This window comes from Petromyzon marinus, chromosome 6, assembly GCF_048934315.1.
Source record: "Petromyzon marinus isolate PM22_M1 ecotype Great Lakes invasive population chromosome 6, UKy_Petmar_22M1.pri1.0, whole genome shotgun sequence".
In the NCBI taxonomy this organism is placed as follows: Eukaryota; Metazoa; Chordata; class Hyperoartia; order Petromyzontiformes; family Petromyzontidae; genus Petromyzon; species Petromyzon marinus.
In genome coordinates, this window is record NC_133672.1 from 9,554,953 (window position 1) to 9,578,085 (window position 23,133).

The 23,133-nt window shown below is 45.9% G+C and overlaps 1 protein-coding gene across 1 annotated transcript; it reads left to right on the plus strand.

Moving 5' to 3' along the window:
* The first annotated feature begins 75 nt into the window (after positions 1-75).
* Positions 76-21,969, plus strand: LOC116939544 (uncharacterized). The gene is made up of 14 exons (XM_032948067.2): positions 76-2,368; positions 3,619-3,691; positions 4,997-5,199; positions 8,594-8,701; positions 9,166-9,259; positions 10,071-10,120; positions 13,642-13,723; positions 14,491-14,576; positions 17,465-17,659; positions 18,203-18,298; positions 19,418-19,564; positions 20,260-20,364; positions 20,454-20,539; positions 21,064-21,969. The coding sequence occupies exons 2-14, from the start codon at positions 3,637-3,639 to the stop codon at positions 21,218-21,220; spliced, it is 1,464 nt and encodes a 487-aa protein (XP_032803958.2). The 5' UTR covers positions 76-2,368; positions 3,619-3,636; the 3' UTR covers positions 21,221-21,969.
* Positions 21,970-23,133: the final 1,164 nt, after the last annotated feature.

Below are 23,133 nucleotides of genomic sequence, written 5' to 3' on the forward strand. Positions count from 1 at the left end.
CGGCCTTTTTCAGGTGAAAGAACAGAACTGTCGGGACGACAGTGCTTCAATGAGTGCTGCTGAGATTCGTGGCGTCTTTTAATCTCAGCAGCACTCATTGAAGCACTGTCGTCCCGACAGTTCTGTTCTTTCACCTGAAGAAGGCCGCTTGTGTTGTCGCCGAAACGTGGTGAGAATTTTATTGTCTTATTTTTGTTTTATTATTTTATTCTCATTATACGTATTAAAATTGCATCATCAATTCCAAAGCTTTAAAAAGGCAGTAAAACAACAGCAAAAACAGTCCCAGACCACACACCAAGACAAAACACAGTCCCTGAATAAAAATTGTACATTAACATTTTACTCTCAATACATTGTTAAGAATTTTATTTATAAATTACATTGGGAAATGTGGCTGTATCCACCACCAATCTGCTTCAGAATATTTATGAGTGAGGAAACAAGGTTGTTCCGAAACGTTGGTGCCACCTGTTCCAATTCTTGTTCTTAGGATCGTTAAAAGGCAATTAGAGGTTTCTTGGATTTGATAATGGGGTTAATGAATTAGCTAAGTACAGCGCAGATTTGCCAATAAGGATTTTATGTATGAACAGGGCCCAATGTATTGCATCAAGTGATGAGAGATTGGATTTTAAGTAGATGTCACTGGTGGGTCCTGTATGGTCCATCCAGTGCAAATCTCGGGGCAGAATCATGAAGCGGTTTAAGTCTGTTTAGTGATTCAGCAGCATCACCGTCGTCAAACAGTGGTCGAATGATAGCTTCAATAATTTGCAGGCGTAATCGAATGGGAAAACAATGTTTCTATATAAAAAATATATTTTTTGTTAGATTTTCATCGAGATGTGATCAATATGGGGTTGGAATGTACGTTTTGAATACTCGGGGAGCTGTGATGGAGTTGGTGTAGATTGGTTTTAAGGCTGCATAAGTCATGGCAGGCATCTTGTGTTTCAGGGGATTAAATAGGAAAACTTTAGGTTGCTGAAAGTTAATCTATACACCTGTGGAGTTTTCTTGATGTTTAAAGTGGAACACAGTAGCTCACCCATGAGGTGTGTTCCTGTGTTAGTGTCTTGCATGTTTCCAAGGCGAGTAATTGAATGGACACGGCGCTGCTGGAACAAATTTGCTCTGCTTTTTTTTGTTTGTGCTACTCAATGTTATTGGGTCCATTGTGTGAACGCTGTATTTCTTAATAAAACCGCTACGCACATCTACATTCGCATAGAGTCCTCTAGATGTGTTAACTGTAAACATAGAGAGCTCATGAACAGGTGCATCTGCTGCAAAAAGGAAACGTCCTTTAAATGTTGTGTTTATTTGAATAAAAACATCTATTGTACCAAGTTCTGCCATTTGCGTTCGGGTCGTTGGCTATACCAGTACAACATTGCGGTTCAGGGCAATGGAAGGACGTGAATTATCGTGGGGGGGTCACTGTGTTATCTTTCCTCGTGCCGCTGTATTGACTTGCCCGCTGGTCTACTCATGCAGATAGATACTGCCTCTCGGCCATCATATCCACGAGCACGTCCAGGGGGGAGGCAGGGGCAGGGGCAAAATTTGGTAAACCAACCATGCCTTTGTGCTCATTCTGTCCCTCACAAAACAAAGGTGAAGCCCTTTCTGATACCCACCTGTCCAACCACGTAAACACGAAAAAACAAAGACAACGATCCCCCGTGTAGCCTCAAGAGACCGTTGGAGCAAGTGCTGTTAGCGAGCGCCTGTGTAGAGGTGGGTGGCCAGCACCACGCCCGGCCGTCTTTGTCTCCCCGATGTTTACACACCGCACCGGGTACTCACTTAAGGCTGAGTCGACCGAGGAAAGGCCCATGATCAGTTCAGATAATCGTCGCCAATGTTGCCTGTGAGCGGGAATCGAACTCGGGTCGCCGGGTTCCTAGCGCAGCGAGCTGGCCACTGCCCCACCGCTCCCCACGTAAATACGAACGCACGCACCCACACGCGCGTGCTCCGGGTCTCGGTGTTGACCCTGATGGAAAACAACTCGGTCAGGTGTTGCGTCAAATTATTCTGAGACACCTGTGGGCCCCATGGGACTCTGGGAAGTGCAAACAGCCTCATGTAATGAAAGTCCGGCTCGAGAGGGCACAATGGACAATCGCTGCCTCTGCATGCGTGCTGGAGATAAACGTGCCCCCCCCCCCACGCCACCATCTGTTTGCTCGGGAGCAGATGGGATGGCCTTTTACGAGGCCCATCCACTCGTAACTCCCGGCACAGATGAGAGAGAGAGACCGCGGGCAATTGTGGACGTGAGCCACGCGCACTGCGGTCACCTGCTTCTGTTCCGTTCTAAGCCATGGCGAGGTAGAAGAAGATCAACGACCTTCGCAAGGTAAGGATTCTGAAATGATTTTTGGAGAGATGTTTTTTGTTGCTGTTTGCATGGACTCACAAATTTGGCGCTTGAAATGTCCGCACTCGAATTCACTTCTGTACGAACATTTGATAGTAACCAACGCATTTGCTGTCAGATACTTGTGGATACATAGTCAAAGTGGTCTGCTAAAATGTGAATTGCGGTATCGGTGCTTATCCATTTATAGGCATCTTGAGCCAGTGGTCGACATTCCACATTTCTGTGACGGGGGTGAGTCTATCCATAGGACAGTCACTGATGTGTTAGTATATAAATATTGTAATCAGAGGTCAGCACATTCTAATACAGTACTCATTATCAGCCCATTTTGGTTAAGCCATGGATATAGTTAAAAGAAAAGCATTCAAAGTCCCAAATTATACCATTATAGGATTGGCGTTGTGTTACATCTGATGAGCATTTCAAGTATTTTAACTCCGTTTGACTGAAATTATAGAAAAGTGGGTTTATTGAGTGGCATCATTATGATCCGCAGTTTAATCCCAACCGCGTCCCACATTTACGAGATGACACGTGATACAACCCTCCTTTAGGAGGAGGAGGCACTTACAGGGTGCCACGGTGGCGATATGGTAACTCCCTCACCTACTATACAGGAGGTCGTGGGTTCGATTTCTGCCTCTGACGACTCCATTTGGAGCTGGCATGTTCCCGTGGTCGCGTGGATTTTTCTCTGGGTCCTCCAGTGTTTCCACTCCACATTTCGAAACATGCGTTTAAGAGTATGTGACTGCTATAAATGTCCACATGATGAGTCACTTCGTTAAGCTATCATTTGTTGCCAGGTCGCTTCTGAAAAAGAGCTATATGGCTCAGTGGCCCTTGCCTGGTAAAATAAAATAGTAAAACAATTGTTTAGTTTATAGTTTTAGATGAAATAAAAATTAGATTGCACAAGACACGATGGTCGATGGTCAAGAATAATAATGGAATGGCACCCAGGGAAGGGAACGCATTCGATAGGACGTCCACCGCGGAGATGGAGTAAATCAAATCAGTTGGTGTGCAGGTGCTAGGCGGATTATTGCATCGCAAGATTTTGACAGGTGGAGGCAGCTCCTTGAAGCCTTCATCCAGCAGTGGATTGGCCACGGATGATCATCATGTTGATTGTCACCCATTCAGTTGGGCGGTTAACATTTGTTTCAAGTTTGTTTAACACTGAGTCGGTTTGTGTACATACCCACGACCCCCCATGAAACAAGGTCACGCTACAAGGCGAGATGGAACACCCGTGCGGAACAGAGGGAACCGAATGGGACACGGACTTGGAGGACGGTACAGCCAAGGAATAATTTCCCACTCGATGTTTCCCGGAACGCTGCCATAGCGGCCGGTTTTGAGTAGGGATAATCAGCGTAAGACACGACCACTAGAGAGTACAATATAAACCTATCCATAACAATCCTATATTATTGTACCCCATACACTATCCCTATCGTCCTATATGAATACGTTTGGGACAAAATAGGCCGAGATAGATGTGGCGTGCCAAATATAATTTTCGAAGCGTTCCAGCTGCATTTGGCGACGAGGATTTCAGTACTAACCCAGTCACGCCTCACGCTGCAGTGGTTGTGATGGATGGATCCCTGATGACCGTGATGGACGCTCGAACTTTAAGCACTTAAATCCATTACGCAGCACCCCGTGTGCATTAACAATGCGGTTACATTGCAACGTGGGCTTTGGCCCTTTGACATCAGCTGTTGCAGCCAAGATAATCCACTTTCCCCGAGGTGGATTTGTGTGGCACACCATGTAGCGGGTAGAGGCTACGGTGTAACTGTTAGCGCACTAGCCTTGTAATCCAGAGCTCACTCGTGCGAATAGATCTCCTAGCATAACAGTTGAAACAATATTGCAAGTTTCTTAAATCCACCTTCCAACCCTCACCCCCGACTCTGTTCAGCCAGCAGTATAAACATGAATACACTGCAGTTAGTCGATAGGAAGGTGTGTGGTGGGGAAAAGTGTGTGTAAGCTTCCATCTCTTCCAACACGTCTGGTCAGTGTGGGAGAAAGAGGTTGTTGTTAGATGACTGAAAATTGACATAGGTGTTGGAAAATGTTAACTAAATCACAAGCTCACAGAAAGAAAAAAATAAAGAGGTTGTTGGATGACTTAAAAATTGACAGAAGAGTTGGAAAATTTTAACTAAAGCACAAGATCACACTATACGGAGAAGGCTCGAGCCAAGAACCTGCCTTTAGTTGGAGGACTGAAGAAGAGGCATGCTCGTGTGACATTCAGGCGAACGCAGAGGGCAGGCAGAACTGTACCAATGGGACAGAAACAAACGCGAGATAATATAAACATAAAAATTGTAATAACTCGACAAAAAGCATTTTTTTTTATCAACCACGAATTATTACAATTCATTCACTCATTGTTTCTATGGGGGGAGGCGGGGTGGGAGGGAATCGTCACATGCCTCATCATTTGCATGGTAATTATTGGTCTTACAAATCACTACCACCGTGTGGTGGTTTTGATCCTGATGACGATGTTGGTGGTCGTTTTGCTAATTCACCAACACGGGATGCCCACGTATGTTCCTTCCGATTGTCTCTCCGTGTCAGATGGCGACGAATCCCTCCTCCGTCCTGGGGGCCCGCGGTCACAAGACCTGGGCTGGGGCCCCCGCTACCGGGAAGGGTGCCACACCGCAGGGGTCTGCCCGGCCACGGGGGTCCTGGGCTCAGGGGGCTTCCGACCCCAGCTGCGCCTCGCGCACCGAGCCCTGGGTCCCCGCGGCGCCGCGCCCCTCGCTCGCTGCCTCACGGTAACGTCGCGTGCCACGTGGTGCCCAGTGGCAGTTTGGTCCAGATGTAGTGGATTGCGATGCACGGCATGCCGGTGTACAGGGAGCAACCCCAAGCAGAGACTGTCAGACCTGGTGTCTCCCGTCTGGCCTTTGGTCTGGCTACAATTTCTGGGTACCTGCCACAGGCCAAACACAAATTGGTGTAATTGCTCAAGCCTTGCAATGCAATACCATCCTGAAAACAACACTTGAGGCTGAGTACAGCTTTCATAGATAATATATACGGTATTTGTTTATGACTCTTGCTTTAATCATTCTCATCTCCAGGATTCAAACGAGATCTGGTTACTTACTGGTACAGCTGCAGCTGTGTTCATGCGTTCGAAGCTGTCAATACTTTGTGTCCGATCAAAAATGTTTTACGCGCCTTGGATGCATAACAATCGCATGCAAAAACCACATGCGTTAAACATATTGCATGCGTGAGTAAGATCACGAGTTCCGCGCATGCTCCACGTGGAACATTGTTGGGGTGGACGCGTGAGCAGTTTTGTAGGAGTGAATTGACCGTGTCACGCTACTCAAACGTGTTTTCAAATCAAACACCACGAAACATACTGCACACTCTGAAAGGTTAGCCTATAGCGTACAAAAATACACTGGCTGTGCGTACAACGGCGTTCAACTCTTTTTTTTCCGGCGAGGAAATCATGCGAACATTTAAGTCAAGTGCGGGAAACCTTTTGGATTAACGACGGCCTGAGGCACGTCCTACCATTTCAACATTACAACAAACAATATTTGTCTGTCACTTCAAACATCTTAGCCAAACCCATCTGCTACCGGAGGGGAACATTTAGTTTTGTTTAACTGACAACTGTGTGTTTTTTAATCTGATGATGCTCAGTCCCTTCTGTCAAGAGGTGTGTGTGATTGCCTGTCAAAGGTATTTGAAAGCAATTTTCGGCCTTCAATCAGAAAAAGATTTATGTTTGGTGTTTTAACATCTTAACACCTAGATTTGAAGCTTTCGTGACTGCAGGAATCCATACTCTCTGGTTCTTTCGGTAAATACTCTTTGGTTTTTTCGGTAAAGTCACGTAGGTAAAATAAAAGAAAACAACTAAATTAAATCACGTTTCGGAGGCAACACAAGCTTCCGTCTTCAGGTGGAACAGACACAGCAAATTTCGCTGTATCAAGTGAACAGCTCTGGGACACACAAGATTATATACAGGTTAAGGGGGGGGGGGGGGAGCCAGGGAGGGACGTGGGTGGGGAGGGGGGGGGCTAAGTTAGGCCGCCTTTTGTTATTCTGCAGGGGGTTCTGGGGGAGGCGGTGGTGTACTTGCACGTAAAACCACCTTTTATTATGCTTTCGGTAAAGTCACGTAGATATTGACATTGTTGGCTTCATTGGCATTGTTGATGCAGTGGCATTGTTGGCTTCATTGGCATTGTTGCTGCAGTGGCATTGTTGGCTTCATTGGCATTGTTACTGCAGTGGCATTGTTGTTGCAGTGGCATTGTTGGCTTCATTGGCATTGCTGCTTCATTGGCATTGTTGTTGCAGTGGCATTGCTGTTGCAGTGGCATTGTTGTTGCAGTGGCATTGTTGCTGCAGTGGCATTGTTGCTGCAGTGGCATTGTTGTTGCAGTGGCATTGTTGTTGCAGTGGCATTGTTGCTGCAGTGGCATTGTTGCTGCAGTGGCATTGTTGTTGCAGTGGCATTGTTGCTGCAGTGGCATTGTTGCTGCAGTGGCATTGTTGTTGCAGTGGCATTGTTGTTGCATCCCCCCCCCGCGCATCCGCAGCTCTCTCAGCCCCGCCCACTTCCAGCACCGCCCACTTCCCCCCGTCCAGCTTCACGTCCCTCTCCGAACGTCCACGCAACGCTCCCCCTACCCCCCTCCCTTGCCCCTCCCCCCTCTCTTACCTATATATATAACCTCTTACCACGGCATCTCTCTCCCACTTCAGCAACAAAAAAATGTATTGCTGTGGTTTTCCCACCTGATGATGATTGCTTGTGTTGCAATCGAAACGTCGTGATTTATTTTATTTTATACCTACGTGACTTTATCGAAGGAACCAGAGAGTATCTTGACACCTATATTCTTGGTTCTTTCGGTAAAGTCACGTTGAAGGGAAACAATAAAATAATAAAATATATAAAACAATAAAATTCTCACGACGTTTCGACTGCAACACAAGCAGTCATCATCAGGTGTGAAAACCAACGGCAAGAACATTTGAAAGAAGTGGCGGTTTATTAATTTATTTTTTAGCGTTAGCACCACGGATAGCGATTTGATAGTTTGTTTAGATGGACAAGTTCATCTATATTCGGAAAAGAGGAGGGGGGAGACGAAAAATTAATGTATGCTGTCTGAAAGCCACCGTCAGCGTGAACAATCAATTAAGACCCGAAATGGTTTATCAAATCCTTCCAATGATTGCTGAGCCAGAATCTATCTTCTCGGTTGAAATTGTCTCTGTGTTTGTATATGTGGATAGCCTCATGAACGAATCTCTCATGGTAGCCAGATGGCTTGCAAAGAACCTCCGTCTTGGAGAAGTCAATGTCATGTGAGCCCACTGAATTATAACAGTGATCTGCCACGGCCGAGGTGTTGGTCCTACCGTGTTTAAGGTCTGCTTTTTGTTCACGAATGCGGTCCGAGACATGTCGTTTGGTTTCTCCAATGGTGCTAACGTTTAAAAATAAATAAATAAAACAAACCGCCACTTCTTTCAAATGTTCTTGCCGTTGGTTTTCACACCTGATAATGACTGCTTGTGTTGCGGTCGAAACGTCGTGAGAATTTTATTGTTTTATATATTTTTTTATTTTATTGTTTCCCTTCAACGTGACTTTACCGAAAGAACCAAGAATATGAATCACTGCAGTCACGAAAGCTTTAAATCAAAATCTTGACACCTGTTTTATTGCTAGAAAGTGTGAAAGCTATTCTTATATTTCGATGATGGCAAGAAAAGTCCCATATTGTAGCTGCTCACCCAGAGCTATAATTGCCCTGATAGTGGCATTGTCTTTATGCTGTCCGCCTTTTGGCGTTCTCTGGTCTCACACTTTGAGACTAAAGAAAGCTGTCTCTGGTGTGGACCAATCAGTTTCATTAATTGGTCGATAACATCCTAATACAGAGAGGATCACCAAGCTTGGGCAATTGTTGACGTCGGCTTATTGTGCGGCTGCCTTCCCGCTTATCTGTGCTTCCTCACGCCCCTGAGTCGTTTTCGCTCTAGTAGAGCGAGCAAAAACACTGCAGCGCATCACAAGTTGTAAATCATTATTATTGTTATTATATTGTTATAGCCAATCCATTACGCACACAACTTGGCAGCCATCAACATGAACAGTTTACTTGACTTAATTTAACATTTCAGGTCAACACCGTGGTCACCAAGTTGGACCTGTCGGACAACTGGCTTCAGGAGGAGGGCTGCCGCCACCTCTCGCGAATGCTCAAAGAGAACTGCTACATCGAAGAGCTGGTAAGGAGACCCATGATTATATGAGGCGTGGCAAATACGTCGTGTCTACACACACTGGGAGCATTTCAGTTCCAAAACGTCGGACATCATGCCAAACAAAATGCAATACAACCCATAAATCGGCCCTTGGATTGCCAATACACAGAGATAATATTCTAAACATAATGCCGTGTATTTACCCAGTAAAGCCTCGGTGAGTCTCAATACTAGTTTTATGCATGGTCCTACATTAGAATGTTGGGCCTTGTACGTTCATCAGTTTTTTTTGCGTTTCGGGGGGCGGGGGGGGGCAGTTGGGAAACGGGGAGTATCTTGGAGAAAACCTACCACCACACTTTCGACAGGGTGACACTCAAAGCCACACGCAGGTAGAATCAAGATCGTATTTCTGCACTGCCATCTAGCCACATCGCAGCCACGTAGAGGTGTGAGCTGTATCCGTTTGCCGGTCCCATCCTTCACAGAACGTATCAAGCAACCGCATGGGAGTCGGAGGAGCGATGGCCTTGTGCTCTGCGCTGAGGGAGAACTCCACCATCACCAGTCTCAACCTGTCCGGTGCGAGGGCCTCTATGTGTGTGTGTGTGTATGTGGAACGATGACTGAGAATTGCTGCAACTACTCCAGTACTGCGTAGGTTTTCGCGGTTGTGCCGCTATACGGCTCTCCGGCGGTGTTTTAGGATTGTGACGCATTGTCTGTCGTTTGGCACGATATCTGACGTTTCATTCCACGTTCTGTGATTTTCTTCAAGAACTGAATTGAGTGCCTGAAGAAGCTCCCAGCATGTGAAGACAAACGTCGGAGGTCATCTCCCGTGCAGCATGCGGTACAAGCCACAAAACACATCGAAGAGAAAGCCTAATCTCCGCTGCGCAGGTGGCAGCATTTCAATTTGCGGAGGAAAGGGTCAGGTATACTTCTGGATTTAATGGAAAATAAAGACTGCATCATTGTTGTAAAAGAAAATTGTGCATTCAAACAAATACTTTAAAAGGCAACATATTGGTCCATAGCTCACGTTAAGTGACATCACTGCCCCCTGTGCAGTGCTTTGGATGTCAAACGACGAGCAAATTGTATCCATGAGTTGTATACAACTGGTTGGCACGAAGAAGCCTTGTTGCAAGAATGACTTTCTCATGGTGATAGAAAATTAATCAAACGTAACCTCTAGATCTGGACTCGTGGTAATTTGTGTACTAACAATTTAGGTTGTCACCTATTGTGATTCATGCCTAGTGGCATTGTTTCTATAAACGAGATATGTGATGAACATTGCAATGACGATAACGATGGTGTTAACATGAGAGCTCACTTCTGTTTGAAAAAGTGTATAAGGAGAACCACATTGCATGTCCTTTGGTAGGAAACAATTTAACGGATGAAGCTGCCAGACATTTGCACAACGCCATGTCGGTAAGTATGGAGCGTCTTGATGTAAATTCCACCTATAACTGTTTAATAGTTTGCTTTCATCTAACACGGCACGGCCACTTTAATGGGTAGCTCAGTTGAAACAACGCAGATCCCTTTACTGCGTAGCTCTTCGCATTAGTGCTCTGCAGCTCTCTGATGAGTTTTCGGGTTGCATCGCGTGTTGCTCGGCATGATGCCTGACGTTCCGCTCTACGGGCCGGGAGCTTGTTCAGGAATTTAATATAAAAAAAACTTTGCTGAGCTGACTCACAGCTTCTTCAGGAAGTGAAATTGAAATGCAGCTCTTGAATAGGAAGCTCCCAGCACGTGGAGCAAAGTGTCGGACAATTGTACGGAACAACATGCGGTACCACCCTGAAAACTCACATCGGCAAGCTGTCTTTTATTTATTTCCTGCCTGTACTTACTTTGCCAGTGGGCTTTACCTGGTTAAATTAAAAAAATTGTTTGACTTGTATTTTTTGTGATTTGCCTACATTTCCTATACTTTTCACTACTTTTGGGTTTTCGTATTATTTGTTGTTGTAACATTCTGACCCGCCCCTACTGGATATCTGTCAAAAATAGCTTCATAGCTCCCAGTATAAATACATATTCTGATTCTGCTTGTGGAAATTGTGTTGTGCAAAATGGTTCTGCACTGGTGATGGATCAAATCAATATTATATTTTGGTCATCGTTAGCACAGACCCTGTTATAACACAATCCCCCTCTGTAGCAATTTACACTGTCTCTGAAAATGATGGGAAACTCGCCAGACAGAAAAGTGAGTGCAAGCTGGAAGCAAACAAGAGGAATATTATACGCAAAAGATGATTTGTAGACTGGAAAAGGCATTTTTGTGACCAGATGATCGGTCCTTCGATCATACCTTGCATGTCATTACAATCACATCCCCATAGTTGGGCCGTCGGTGACTATGCATGGCTATGATCCAGCACTGCGGAGATGAGGACTAGTGGAAGAGGAGCCATACCCTGGTTCGCCAGGAGAATGCAGTACTGTACAACAAAATTGTGGATTCCACGTGTTCCATCTGTATGGGATAGAGTGTTTCCCCCTCGCACGCGTGGGTTTTATTTGCGTGCTCTTGTGTCATCCCACATGCAAACACTCATTAGTTGCTCGATAATACCTCGATATAGAGAGGACAGCAGAGCTTGGGCAACTGTTGGCGTCGGTCCATCGCGTGGCCGCCTCCCTGCCTGCCTGCGGTTCCTCACGCCTCTCTCTCTCCCCAAGGCGTTGTCTCTGTTGTCTCTCCACGATAGTGAGCGAACGCTAAGGGGGCGCGATACAAGGTGACACGTTCATGCTGCGTGTATAATGCTCGCAGCCTTGTTTGAGACCACCAACAGGGAGGAAAAAAAACCGAGTCAAAACTGTGGCTGTATAATTTTTAAATGGCAGCGAGACAATGAGACAACTGTGCCGTGCATCGGTTTTATTCTTGTTAGGAAACATCAGCACAGTAAGGCCATTGTTGTCTACTCATTATGCTTTGTGACTCTGGCCTCGTAATAATAATGATAAACTCAGTTTTATGAAGTATGCCTTTCAAATTAGTAATCTCAAAGTGCTGATATGTGGGCAAGCCCTTAGTACAAAAGCCCTTTGTGCATAGCACCGTGTGTATAAATAATTAAAAACCATAAGACTGCTTTAAAACATAAGTACATGCACGCGTGCATACGGTGTTGCTGATGTCACATTCTTACAGTCGATAGCCCAATGGCACGTCCGATTAGCACGGTTGCCTACGTACGGTGCGAAAGAAGTTTAACATACATACAAGACAGCAAGGCACTTGGCCACGAGAGTAATTATTATCACGCTGCTGATGCTGCTGCACAGATGATCCGTTGCTGGCCCTTACTCCTGCCCACCCCTCAGTAAGACCCACAGTGCAGTAACTGTGCTGTGCATTGCTTAGCGTCATGAATTAATTTCAGCCGCAGTTGTCCGAGGCTTAGCTCCGCAGAATGTTTGGAAAATATTTCGAGAGCAGATTAAGCCCTGCCGAGCGTGAAGGGAACACAACGGCCTCACTAGGTAACAGAAACCACAACCTAGGGCTTTACAGGCATGCCACGGTGCAGTGATGTTAAATCCCCCGCCTGGTATGCAGGAGGCCGTGGGTTCGATCCCGACCCTGACGCCTGCTGTATATTTAGAGTTTGCATGTTCTATCTGTGGTCGCGTTGATTTTACTCCGGGTCCTCCGGTTTTCCCCTCCACATTGAGAAACACGCATTTAGAGTATTTGGCTGATATCAAAATTTCACGTGATAAGCCACTTCGTTGAGCTATCATTTGTGGCCAGGTCGTTTCTGAAAAAGTGCTTTATAGCTCAGTGGACCGTACCTGGTACAATGAAAAGTGTAAGTACATGTCACCGAAAAAAATGTGCAGTTAAATTCACAAAACGCCCAAAATCATCAATGTATTGTCCCGGTGATTTCTCTGCCATCTCATTGTCTCTTGTAAAAAGCATGTTGGGCAACGTTGGAAAACGTTTTGGTCATTTTTATATACGGTAATCTCTTCAAACATCTAATCATGATCAGCTGTGATTTTTTTATGTTTAATTAATGTTTCGTGCAGAGTTTCCCAACATCCTTTCCCGTCCTCCATCTCTTGACGATGACCGAACTTCTCCGTTCAAATCAGCATGACGTGTCTACGCGTTGAAGGCACCTGGTGTTTTGCTTAACACGCCTCGTGTGACGCATAAAGCAACGATTCAAATTAGAGCGAGATCATGTTTGTATATGTACGGAGCGGTAGTAAAGTGGTTAGCTCACTGCACAACGACCCTGGGACACCCCCAATTCGATTCCAGCTGAGAAGCAACATTAATCACGAATATCTCAGTCACCCCTAGCTTGACTCAGCCTTAAATGAGTACCTGGCGTGGTGTTTAAACGTCAACACTGGGGAGACCAAGGCGGCCGGTCATGATGTTGGCTACCCACCCCCCTCCTGTGGCGTTCTGGCCTGCATAGATGCTCGCTTAACCGCACTTGCCCAAACAGCCTGTGAAAGGCTATACGGCGTCCTTTGTTTTGTTATGTTTTCCGCGTGATATATAACGATGATTCGAATTACATAATGACGTTAAGGATCATCAGGCATGTGCAGCGTGTAATAATTTGATTTAAATTTGAACGGAAGAGATAAGGAAACGTACAAAGGCGAAATGTGGTGAGTCACCAGCAGTGTAGTTTGGGAAATTTAGAGCTCGGGTCATTTTAACAGAATCTGAGCTATTAACAACCTGATTATGATTGATGTAATCTCTAACGAAACGTCAAAGTACCAATTTAAATGTTGTGAAATGTATCTCCAGCTCACGACACCCGTCGTGTGCCTGAAGCAGCAATGCATTTGGCCATATTTTGATTCACGTGACACTTTTATTCCATTGGCGTCGGGTGGAGGAGGACCTCATCCAAAAGAGACCAATTATAAATGTATTGACTATGTTGCTGTGTTTACAGGTAAATAGAAGCCTGAAGGAACTGGATATGAGCCACAACAGAATTGGAGACGCAGGTGCCATGCATGTTGCCCATATGATAGGTAATGCCAAGGTCAATGTTTATTATCAAACAATTTTTCGGCATTTGTATGAACACACGTTATCTCATGAACACAGGCGAAGACAGCTGGGAATATGAACACTTGTCAACATGTTATGGCAAACACCGACTGATTGTTTTTTTAATTATATATAAACGAGACGTTTTCATTGGCAGTAAAACAAGTCCCCATTGAAAATGGGACGTTCGGCAAACGTTTGGCTTTGTAGTCTTTTGTCAATCAAATATTTTAAAACGAAAACTTAACAATTTTTATTTTACCAGATAAGTCCCACTGAGCTTTATAGCTCTTTTTCCAGAATCAATCTGGATAGCTCAACGAAGTGACTTATCATGTGGAAATTTATATCAGCAAAACAATCTAAATGCATGTTTCTAAATGTGGAGGGACAAACCGGAGGACTCGGAGAAAGGTCCATGCGACCACGGGAGCAACACGCAAACTCCAAATATACAGCAGCAGGCGTCAGGCTCGGGATGGAACCCTACGACCTCCTGTATACCAGGGGAGGCAGATGACATCTCATCACCGTGGCTCCCTCCCAATATCCCTGGGTCCGGACCTGTTTGAGTTCGCGTTAAGTTGGGGGGAGGGTAGACTGAAAGAGAAGGGCTTGTAAACGACGCAGAATACACAGCAGCAGCATTTATTTATTATTTAAGATTGACTTTAAATGATACTGGATGTGGTGTGCGCCGTGATGTTGTCACGGGGTTGTCGTCCCCCTCCGCCCTACCCCGGCTCAGCGAACTCCGAGACGCTGGAGACGCTGGACCTGGCCTGGAGTCTGTGGAGATGGAACGGCTCCGTGGCCATCGCAGCAGCCATCAGCGTGAGTTTTGCGCCATCTTCAGTCCAACGCGGGGACTTCGCAATCAAACGAAATTATGAACACGTTTTGCTGGCTGGCTGCAAGGCTGCCTGGCTGGCTGATGCATGATGACGTGGCCCGCAGCCCACAGCCGGGTTCGTGCGTTGCACTAACATCACGCTTATCCCCAGGCACCCTCCACAACGGACGTGTATCCCACGCAAATGCGCGGACAGTGCTCGTTATATATTTTTTAAAAATGCCAATGATATACCCAAGAATGCTGGCGCACATGGTGGAACAACGTGGACACTCAGGATACACCTCATTCTAGACCCAAACATCGCACCTCCTGGCTTCCACATTTACTCCTCGAAGACACTGGTGTATCCCACAACCGCATCAGAACATCAACATGCAGCTGCGCACATTTCCTTTATAAATGGAAATTAAAGACAAGTCACAGTCACAGTCGTGTGATTGTGGGCATGTTCCTAATCTATGGATCTCGTAGTAAACCACTGCAGTCTGCGCTTTTTCAAGGGGGTAGTAAAACTACAAACACTCTCTCCTGAAGCCCTTACATGGCAAGCAGACCTAGACATTGGTATTTAGCTCTTGAGCATATTTCCATCATGTGCAAGAATAGACTAGAACCCAAGAAAGCCTCACTAAGTCTCTAGACTGTTTTCAGGAGAGCCCTGCATTGATTTTGTTTGGTCCCGTTCCATCAATGAATATGTGGATTGTAAGAGCAAAACCAGAGAACTCAGTGAAAATTCAAACTAGTTTTATTTTCAGAACAATACTGGTAGTAATACACATATGTACAGTGAGGGGAAAAAGTATTTGATCCCCTGCTGATTTTGTGCGTTTGCCCACTGACAAATAAATGATCAGTCTATAATTTGAATGGTAGGTTTATTTGAAGAGTGAGAGACAGAATAACAACCAAAAAATCCAGAAAAACGCATGTCAAAATGTTATAAATTGATTTGCATTTTAATGAGGGAAATAAGTATTTTACCCCTCTCTAAAACATGACTTAGTACTTGGTGGCAAAACCCTTGTTGGCAATCACAGAGGTCAGACGTTTCTTGTAGTTGACCACCAGGTTTGCACACATCTAAGGAGGGATTTTGTCCCACACCTCTTTGCAAATCTTCTCCAAGTCATTAAGGTTTCGAGGCTGACGTTGGGCAACTCGAACCTTCAGCTCCCTCCACAGATTTTCTATGGGATTAAGGTCTGGAGACTGGCTAGGCCACTCCAGGACCTTAATGTGCTTCTTTTTGAGCCACTCCTTTGTTGCCTTGGCCGTGTGTTTTGGGTCATTATCATGCTGGAATACCCATCCACGACCCATTTTCAATGACCTGGCTGAGGGAAGGAGGTTCTCACCCAAGATTTGACGGTACATGGCCCCGTCCATCGTCCCTTTGATGCGGTGAAGTTGTCCTATCCCCTTAGCAGAAAAACACCCCCAAAGCATAATGTTTCCACCTCCATGTTTGACGTTGGGGATGGTGTTCTTGGGGCCATGGGCAGCATTCCTCCTCCTCCTCCTCCAAACACGGCGAGTTGAGTTGATGCCAAAGAGCTCCATTTTGGTCTCATCTGACCACAACACTTTCACCCAGTTGTCCTCTGAATCATTCAGATTTTCATTGGCAAACTTCAGACGGGCATGTATATGTGCTTTCTTGAGCAGGGGGACCTTGCGGGCGCTGCAAGATTTCAGTCCTTCACAGCGTAGTGTGTTACCAATTGTTTTCTTGGTGACTATGGTCCCAGCTGCCTTGAGATCATTGACAAGATCCTCCCGTATAGTTCTGGGCTGATTCCTCACCGTTCTCTTTGGTCTTGGCCATGGTGGAGAATTTGGAATCTGATTGATTGATTGATTGCTTCTGTGGACAGGTGTCTTTTATACAGGTACCTAGCTGAGATTAGGAGCAATCCCTTTAAGAGTGTGCTCCTAATCAGCTCGTTACCTGTATAAAAGACACCTGGGAGCCAGAAATCTTTCTGATTGAGAGGGGGTCAAATATTTATTTCCCTCATTAAAATGCTAATCAATTTATAACATTTTTTTTCTGGATTTTTTTGTTGTTATTCTGTCTCTCACTGTTCAAATAAACCTACCATTAAAATTATAGACTGATCATTTCTTTGTCAGTGGGTAAACGTACAAAGTTAGCAGGGGATCAAATACTTTTTTCCCTCACTGTATGCGATTGCTTTACTACAAAATAACCAATAGTATTAATTATAGTGCTAAAGTATTGCATTCCAGCTATTGTAAAGTGCACACATTCTTCAGAGGCCCTCAAAATAAATACGAGACACCGCTCACCATTCACTGAAGCCCCTATTTTTAAGAACACAAAAAAGGTATGCAAAAAGCATGCAGCATTTTTGTGCGTAAAGCAAAAACCATTAGCAGTTCCTGAAGAACTGCATTGTTGCCCCTACTTTAATACAGCTTTGCTCACAACCCGTTGCCTGTGAAAAAAACGGCAGTGAAACAATGTATGCCTCGAGCCAAAACGTGGCCCCAACTCTCCCTTGAAAAACGTTTACAAAATCCATCCCAGTGTCATATTACAGGAAAATAATGCCAATGATTTACCCAAGAACGCCCAAGTCTCAAGACTGTTTGAAGAAAGTTTGGCCAATTCCGTCAACGATTATTCGGCTTGTGGGAATAAAACCGGAGTAACTGGCGAAAACCCAAGCACATGAGAGGCGAACACTCAACACTGCCAAGTCTGACACAACTCCATGCTAATGTTAGCCACGGCCGGGAACCTAACTCACTTCGGGGGGTTCAGAGCGCAGCGTGCTATATAACCAGTGCCGTCTGTCCACCCACGAAAATATCTGGAATCGGCACTTCACTGTGTTAGGTGAACCGCAGTGTTCGCTGGCTGAGCTTGGCATGGACCGGCGTGGGCATCGAGGGTGCCCTGGCGCTGCGAGAGGCTCTCCAGCGGAACAGGACCCTGCACCACCTGGACCTGAGCTCCTGCCGCGTGGATGAGCGGGGCGCGAGGGCTCTGGCTGCCGGGCTGCAGACGAACGTGGCTCTACGCAGCCTCAAGGTGATCGTCAAGCCAAGCGGCCACATTGCGGATTTTGTTTGATTGCAGTCGCCGAGCGCAGGGCCCGAAGGCGCAACAAGTCAAACGGCCATGGAAAAACAGCGCTATAAGAGGGGTAATAGATACATCTTGACTTAAAAGCTTTCGTGACTGCAGGAATTCATATTTATTGGGTATTTCGGTAAAGCCACGGAGATATAAAAAATAATAAAAAATATCACGACGTTTCGATCGCAACACAAGCAATCGTCATCAGGTGAAAAAAAGCGCTTTGTTTCACCTGATGACGAGTGCTTGTGTTGCGATCGAAACGTCGTGATATATATATTTTTTCTATCTACGAGGCTTCACCGAAAGACCCAATGAATATGGGTAATAGATAATAAGAAGTAATATGTTTATCTCGCATCCCTTCTAGTGACATGTTCTGCCAAAGCCTATTCATGATTATAATCAATTTCAGTTGTTTTTTCATCTAACATGTTTCATTTGATATTCGTTTGTGCGGGTTTAGCTAATTGGAGGAAGCTGCTTTGTTTGCAGCTCGCACTGAACCCTATCATGGCAGAGGGAGCCCTCGCCTTGCTCTCCGCCATCCAGAAGAACAAGAGATCGACGATGCAAGACCTCAACATTTCAGTCAGTTCTGAAATGACATAAAATTACAGAAGGATATATCGATGATTCTACACGTACATTTCAGCAACATTAAAGATGTGGTTAAATGTTAATGAAATCACGAAGCAGTGTTATATACTTGAGCATCTTAGGTCAACCAATCAAGACACTTATTTCAGTTGATATCATTCACTGGCCTTTCCTGACGAGGGAAAAATGTTAATTAAACGGGAAGCTATGTGTGTATGTATGTGTCAAACCATTGACTTCTTCGATACTTAAATCATATTTTCCAAATAATTTGGAGAATTCATTTCAAAATAACACCCAGTACGTATGACAGCATTGGTGCAATTTACAAATGTCGATTTTGAGATTGCTGATTTGTGCAACTGCCCATAAATAATACACACGCCAGGGTATCCATATACAGGTTGTATATGTCAACTATTTGTAGTGCTAGAATGAGACGATTGGATGAATCCTCCCCAATACGTAAAATTTAAGTTAAAAACCTGGCTAAGTTGAACTACAAGAGAGTGTATACTGTATTGGGCATACAGTCTAGGATATTTTCTTGCCTACTCATATATCAACATATTTATGGATAGGGATGTTGCTGTGGTGTAATTATTACTACAATAGACTTGCATACCAGAGATCACCCGTTCGATCCTCTGGCATGACAGTTGAAACAAGGGGCGAGTTTCTATAACTCCCCCACCCCCCATCGCCTATTACTATCGAACAGTATACCTTGGTACACCACAAACAGTCATTCAACAGGTCGTGTGCGGCGGGGTCAGGTGTGGATACTCCCACCTCTTCCAAGGTGCTTGTGCAACGTGGAAGAATCGATGAGAATACCCTCCCCAGAGGGGCTCTACGGAGCTCCCTCGAGCCGAGGCCCTTCCACCGGCAATGGTTGTGAGCAAGCAATTTGCAGGGCTGCACCTTAACCGTAGAAAAGGTCAGTTTAACACGTAGGCAATCGCGACCAATACTATCCACAATAAAGATTGCTTTGGGTTAGATTGCGTAAATATAAATGTGTCGTGAACCCACCACCACCACCACCCGACACAGCCAATTAGTAAAAGGTGTTCGCTAACCACCGTCTGATGAACGCAACGGCTGCAGAATGTGGTGGTGAACGAGCAGTTTGTGCAGCTGCTGAGTGCGATGCGAGCCGAGCGGCCCCGGGCCATGCACGTCCGGCACGGGGGCGTCGGGAGCGGCCTGCGCCGCACGTTCCAGCCCAGGGTCAGCCCCATGCAAGCCATCCAGGTAGCGACTGTCAGAGCACCTCGTTTGTCTTGCTGTAAATCGGCCACAGGACATGCCGGGGTATTTTCTCGGGATTACATTGAATGAGACGAAGCATCTGTGAATTCTCGACACCCCCATATCGATTTAAATAAATACATAAAATTACCTGACATCCCCCAGGCTAGCTTCCTTTCTTTCAGAAAGTCCACAATGGCCATGAAGGTCTCCGCATGCCATGTCAGACATGGTGATGTTTTGAGCATGCTTTGCCGTGCTGGTCAGTGCTGTTTGGTGAAGGGAGGAGAACAGGTCCAGTTCAGATATCATTCGCTACAAATGCCAGCCGTGGCCGGGAACTTAACTCCGGTCGTCATGTTAACAGTGCAGCACGCGATCCACTAACCCACTGCTTCACTCCACATTCTGTTATATTTTATTTTAACATTAGTTGCGCTATGCATTATTTTTTCAGTTATGTTTGCCATGGAACTGATTTATCTTGACCATCACGTCAGGACTGCCCTGCTGGACATGATATATCCATCTCAAGAGTTTTATTGAGGTTAAATAAAGATAAGAAGCAGAATGTGGTTTTTCAAGTGCAACTTGCACAATTATTTTGACATTAACATGTTCTTATTTCCAACAGTCAGTGTAGGTCATCATATGTGTATCCCGTGCCAATCGTGTTCGCTTTCTGGTGTCCACAACAGGGGCACCTTCTCAAGAATAAGCTGCGTCTCTGGGACTTCTTCCGTAACATGGACAAAAGCGGGACAATGTCGGTGACCCAGGATGTCTTCAGGAGCGCCATGCAGGTGAACACATACCTGACACCACCTGCTCATCACCTGTGTAGGCCTCTGACATCTCTGGGTGCCGATAATGATGACATCTGCTTTTTCAGCAACTAAGCACACCCCTGGAGGAGCAGGCGTTAGAGGAGCTCATCTCGGCGCTGGACAGAGACGGAAGTGGCTGGATTAACTACAGGTATAAGAGCAATGCCTATTGCCGAATCACCCGGAATGTGCCCGATATCATCATATTTCGCAATCTAAGCAGCAGGATTGAGCCTGGATGATGCTTGGGTCGGGCGATCACCGCGCATAGGAGATTGTTGTAGGCTATAGACTGTGGGGATGCATGGTGGATGGCAAAGGGTAACGCTGCGAAATACATTGTTGTGCGGTACTTCTATGCTCGCATAACCTGCGAGGCCATCTGAGCCCCTTCCGACTGAAAGCTTAGCCAGCCTTCTGAATTCGTATACTGCAGTCAAGTCACTAACAACAACAATGCTCCCCGCTGAGTTATGTGTATGCCCTCTCCTTTAAACGAGGTAGTAGGTGGTGCAAAATTGCCATTGGATGTAGATTGGAACTAGGTGAGCGGTGTGTAACACTCCTCTTCCTGAGTTCAGCTGGACCTGCGAGTTACCGTACCATCTATAAAAAACGCTGCCCCAACCCATCCCACCCGATCCTCCCTCTCTGACCCGACCCCTCCGCTGCCAGGGAGCTCCTGGACGGGCAACGCGCCTTCCGCAGGACGGCGAGGCGCGCGTCCCGGCGCTCGGACGCGCGCTCGCTGCGGGAGAACAGAATCGTGGCCGAGTTCACTCGCTGCGCGATGAGCATGGAGAGAGGCGCTCGTTACGTTTCATCCGTATAGACCAGCCCCCTGCTCATCTCTCTCTCTCAAGGATCCTCCTGTATAGCCTTCGTTAGGCTGTTGGAGCAAGAGCTGTTAGCGAGCACCTATTAAGGCCAGCACGGAACACGAGAGGGAGCGGGGGGGGGCAATGCCACGCCCGGCCACTTTTTCTCCCCAGAGCTGCTGTTTGCACACAGTACTCGGTACTCATTTAAGGCTGAGTCGACGTACGGGGAGTCCCAGGATCGGTTCGACCTAGTTGCCACTGTTATTAGTCACGAGTGGAAATCGAACTCGGGTCGCCGAGCCCGTAACTACTGCCCTACACCTCTGTCCACACACGTAGAGACATAGAAGCGGCCGCAGTGAACACGGAGACTCAAGTGTGTGTGTATTGCTGCAAGGAAGGCCGATCCGTTTATCGATGCCCTGCTAAAGTAAGGCGAAATTATAAACATTTTATTTCAAAGCCTCTGCGTGTCTCCCACAAATATCAATGCACTTGTTCGATGTTTTAACGCTCACTTCCGTAAGATATGGAACAATGACTTTCACGCTATTCCATCGCCTCTTGAACGACAGAGGGTAAATTAAACTTCAGTTTGGAGTATGCACGCATGGATCACCCTGTACAATTAAATCTTAATAACCCCGCAGTGAGCTCAAATGTTTGTAACTGTTGAATGTACAACTCTGTGCACTGTGCAGCTTTCCCGTGATGTTCGTGTGTCTAGGGTTAATGCCTAAAATAAAGTTACTGTACAGGTGACTGTTCTCAATTTGCCATCAAGCGAAGATGTATTTATAGAATGTGTATAGTACAATATAGCTTTAGCATATAGCAAGAGCTATGGTTATGTCTAATCGATAAAAAATGAAATTTGTGAATGTGCCTGTTCGAAATGTTCAGCATACTTCCAAACATGCAACAAACTTGAAATTTGGCATGTGGGTAGCTTCCAGACTGTACACAATGCAAAAAGTATAAAAATCGCCTTTTGTATTTTGGGGGGGGGGGGGGCGCAATAATGGGGGGTGACGTCACATCTGTGATGTCACCCGCATGCGGCAGCGTCACGCAGTGTGCCTGCTGACGTCACGCATCCCCCCCCCAACCCTCCGCGTAAGCCCGGTAGTAAGGTTGGTAGTGGAAAAGCTAAGCGTATGGCTATGGATAAGAGTGTATAGATAGGGGTAAAAGTGTATAGATGAAGCTAGCAGTGTCTAGATGAAGCTATTAGTGTACAGATGAAGCTCATGGTGTACATCAGTGACGTGCGGTGAGGTCAATGGCTGTTGTCAGAGCCAGATTCACACACTGAGGAGGCGTGTCCTTACTGAGGGGGGCGTGGCCTCACTGAGGGGGGCGTGTTAGACACGTCCCCCTCAGTGAGGCAGATGTGATAGCTGCCTCCCCTGGTGCTTTTTCATTGCAGTTTCATGACGAGACCAGCGAGCCTAAATATCTTTATACACATACGTGAAATAAGTTACCTGGAGTATGGAAGGCGAGGACATGAAATGAAGGGGTCTACAAACATTACATTGGTGACATACTGCGCTCCATCCAGTTACTGAGGGGTTGCGCAATCAGAGGGGAGGCTGAGCTCGTCGCTGCCTCACCTCTCGTCTCTTCCTGTATTTGCAGCGGAGCTCCGCAAATTTGGCGATTTTGACTATAAAAATGATTGGAATCGTACAGAAATGACATTTATAACACAGATCAGTGGAAAAATCTTAATACTTATTTTATTATTCTTTTTTTTACTTTTCGTAACAGCTATTTTCATTGGAGTATAACAGCTGAGGCTCTGCCTCCCCTGACCGCACGTCCCTGGTGTATAGAAGCTAGTAGTATATTGAAGAAGCGAATAGTGCATAAGGAGAAGCTAATAGTGCATAGAATAAACGAATAGTGTATAGAAGAAGCT

Coding starts and splice junctions, on each gene's coding strand:
- LOC116939544 (XM_032948067.2), top strand. CDS start 3,637: ATGGAACACCCGTGCGGAACAGAGGGAACCGAATGGGACACGGACTTG. Junction 9,260..10,070: donor CACCAGTCTCAACCTGTCCG/GTGCGAGGGCCT, acceptor GTCCTTTGGTAG/GAAACAATTTAACGGATGAA. Junction 10,121..13,641: donor ATTTGCACAACGCCATGTCG/GTAAGTATGGAG, acceptor CTGTGTTTACAG/GTAAATAGAAGCCTGAAGGA.